This window comes from Hibiscus syriacus, unplaced genomic scaffold (assembly GCF_006381635.1).
Source record: "Hibiscus syriacus cultivar Baekdansim isolate YM2019G1 unplaced genomic scaffold, ASM638163v2 tig00110407_pilon, whole genome shotgun sequence".
NCBI classification, from domain to species: domain Eukaryota; kingdom Viridiplantae; phylum Streptophyta; class Magnoliopsida; order Malvales; family Malvaceae; genus Hibiscus; species Hibiscus syriacus.
The window spans coordinates 378,899-381,689 of NW_024062725.1; the positions used below are offsets into that span (position 1 = coordinate 378,899).

General features: G+C 35.8%; 1 protein-coding gene across 1 annotated transcript; it reads right to left on the minus strand.

Annotated features, from left to right (window-relative positions):
* Nucleotides 1–1,052: 1,052 nt before the first annotated feature.
* LOC120123985 (SAP30-binding protein-like) lies at nucleotides 1,053–2,278 on the minus strand. The gene is made up of 3 exons (XM_039142760.1): nucleotides 2,127–2,278; nucleotides 1,715–1,823; nucleotides 1,053–1,256 (listed from the first exon to the last, which is right to left on the minus strand). The coding sequence occupies exons 1-3, from the start codon at nucleotides 2,276–2,278 to the stop codon at nucleotides 1,053–1,055; spliced, it is 465 nt and encodes a 154-aa protein (XP_038998691.1).
* Between the last annotated feature and the right edge of the window lie 513 nt (nucleotides 2,279–2,791).

Sequence of the window (2,791 nt, forward strand, 5' to 3'; positions counted from 1 at the left end):
ACAAGTTGCTTTCAGTAGAAGTTTTGGCAAGTGTCATCAGGTCTCAGAGTTGTCTTTGCCCATTAGATAAAGAGGTTAGTAAAGAAAGTTTTGGCGTTAGCAGTGAGTTGTGGAGTGTCATTAGGATTCTTCTATCCGTTATGACCTAGTTTAGGAGAGAGAGTTTCAGCCGATGCTTTTAAGATAGGGGTTCGACTGTTCAGACCTCAGAGTTAGATGTTCTAGTGGTCATTACATGTCATAGATGCCCAATAGAGTTTCAGAGTAAAACCTTTCTCTAGGGAAATTTCGAAGATGAAATTTCCTATTAGGAGGGGAGGGTTGTAACACCCCGAATCCTGGGTTAGTAGTTCGGGTCAACCTGAGACCTAAAGTTAAGCCCAAAAGACTTTATAAAATAGTTAAACCAATTTTATGTTAGTTGGCTTGTGTTGGGCCCAAAAGATTGGGTGATAGGTGATTAGTGTTTTATGTAAGAGAAAGTAGAGGGGCTAATAGTGTAAATTTCCCTTATTATTTTAAAGCTAAAAACCCTCCCCTTTTTATATCATGTTTACGTGAACCACCCCCGTCATTTTCTCACCAAACACTTTCTCTTTTTCTTCATCGTTTTCTCTTTTCTTCTTCCTTTCTTAAGTGAAAAGTTTTAAGGATTCAAGCTTAGTTTGCTGTGGCCAAGGTAAGAATGTTTCTCTTCATCCTTCAAGCTTTGTTTCAAGCTCCATTTTATGAGTTTTAGAATTTGTTTTCAAAATGGGTTTTTCTTGAAGGTAAGGTAAATCCTAGTTGATTCAAGAGGAGTTTAGCAACCAAGAAGGCTAGGTAACACAGTTATAAGCATGTTAGAAAGTTAAGATCATGGAAAGTTAAGATGTGTTAGAAAGTTAAGTTTAAAGCATGTTTAGCAATTTCCATGGTAGATTGTTCATTTGATGTTATAAGCATGGTATAAAGCCTTATTTATGCTCCTTGTACTCACATAAAACTTTAAGCATGTTTGGAGACCTCACTAAGGTCTTTGGGATTGAGAAATAGAGTTTTTCATACTTGTTTTATGACTTCTGCATGTAGTCAGTTTTGTCATATCCATGAGGATCAAATACATCTTTGCCGAAGCAAGACCCTATCTGATCAATATCTTGATACTGCACAGCATGCAGTAAAAAGTCGGGGTTCCTATAATCCTTCTTATTACAAACTTCCGCATTGTAGCTTTTTCCAGATCGCTTCAAGTAGAGAAATGTGTCTATTCTCCTCTCCAATAACGTAACAGAAAGAATGAAGGTCATTTAAATATGTTCATTAAGCCAAAATGGAAAAAAGAATGCAACCAGAACATGCATGAGCTACCCATCTTTTTGTTAGAAGAAAAAAGAGAGATGAAATTGAATCAATCAATACCAATGAAGTTCATACTTCAAAGCAGCCAGTGATGTTGCACAAATATAACCTGACCCCATGAAAAGCAGCATAAAACCATCTGCAGCTTAAAGGGTGCCAAGGATCAGCAGATCTTGTGATAGCAAACTTAAAAACTTAAACTAAGTACCTTACTTTACATATAAATAACATAAAACTTGCAACACGGAATATTCATCTACCTCAACAGTACACCATGTAGGTAGTTTTACAAGGGCAACATAAGGTTAACACCAGGTTGTAAAAATTACACCCAAAGAAGTATAATTACCTTCTGCTATCATAAAAAAGACACTTGTAACTCCTCTGAACACTGGTCCTGTGATGGCGGTGGAAGAAACTTATCCAAGCGATCAACTTTGTCTATAGCTGACTCAGTAATAGCGTTGTTTGCATCAGGTTGTTATGGTTCTACATCGGGTGATTCCAGTGTTCCCTGAACAGCCCCTGGAGATGTTTTTCCTTGAAAATCAACTGAAAACAAATAGTAAATTGGAAAGAAGGCGCTTTCAAGAGTAACATTTGAAGTTAAATTTATCATAAGAAAAAGTAAATAAGTAGTTAAGTACCATTAGCAATCTGATGCTCTAAACCAAACATAAGATCATCATTGCTTCCTAATTCTCCTTCCTACACTTAAAAATAAAAAATCAATATAACCACAAGTCATTAAACGAGGATATTTTTCTTCTCAAAAAAGACCATGCCTTTGGGGAGCAGCTTCATCGTGGCCGTAATCAACAATGTTAAGCTTTCCTCGGCCACTACTTTTCGAAGAAACTAGTCGTTGGTGTTGAGAAGTGGAGGTTTGGTGCGGAAACGGCAGTATATTGTTGTCAGTTTTCGAATCTTCTTCCATTCTGTCTTATTCTCCGTGGTCATTTTCTTCCAGAGGCGGTTTGATCATGTAATTCTTCAGCTTGTTGGCAGTGATCTTCTTCGATGTCTTCCATATCTTCGTCATCCTCGTCGTTGTATATGGACAGCAAGGCAATTCCTTCGGATTATTTCTTCCTCGGCGCCATGGAATCTAGGATTCCGAAGGGATTTTCAACTAAACTGTGGAAGACAGTGGAATTAAAAGCGTAAAGGATTACGGAATTGGATAGAGCTGTAAATGAAAGATACATGAATGTCGAGATTGATTTGAATTTTTAACGAGCCTAAACCAACTGCTCCGTATTAAAAAAATGCTGTTTAACTTAAAAATATAATATATTAAAATTTTATTTTTAAAAATAAATTATTAATAATATGATATTTATATATTGATTTTAAAAGAGAAATGTAGTATAAGATTTTTATGTATTTAAGGTTTAAGTTTGAGTTTCAATTCATGATTTTCAATTAATTCATGATTTAGATGGCGTCA

Bases quoted from the DNA above. Each gene is read 5' to 3' on its own strand.
- LOC120123985 (XM_039142760.1), bottom strand. From the start codon at position 2,278: ATGGAAGAAGATTCGAAAACTGACAACAATATACTGCCGTTTCCGCAC. The intron at 1,824-2,126 runs GCATGGTCTTTT...TGTAGAACCATA, and splicing joins GATGAAGCTGCTCCCCAAAG to ACAACCTGATGCAAACAACG. The intron at 1,257-1,714 runs GTGTCTTTTTTA...ACGTTATTGGAG, and splicing joins AGTGTTCAGAGGAGTTACAA to AGGAGAATAGACACATTTCT.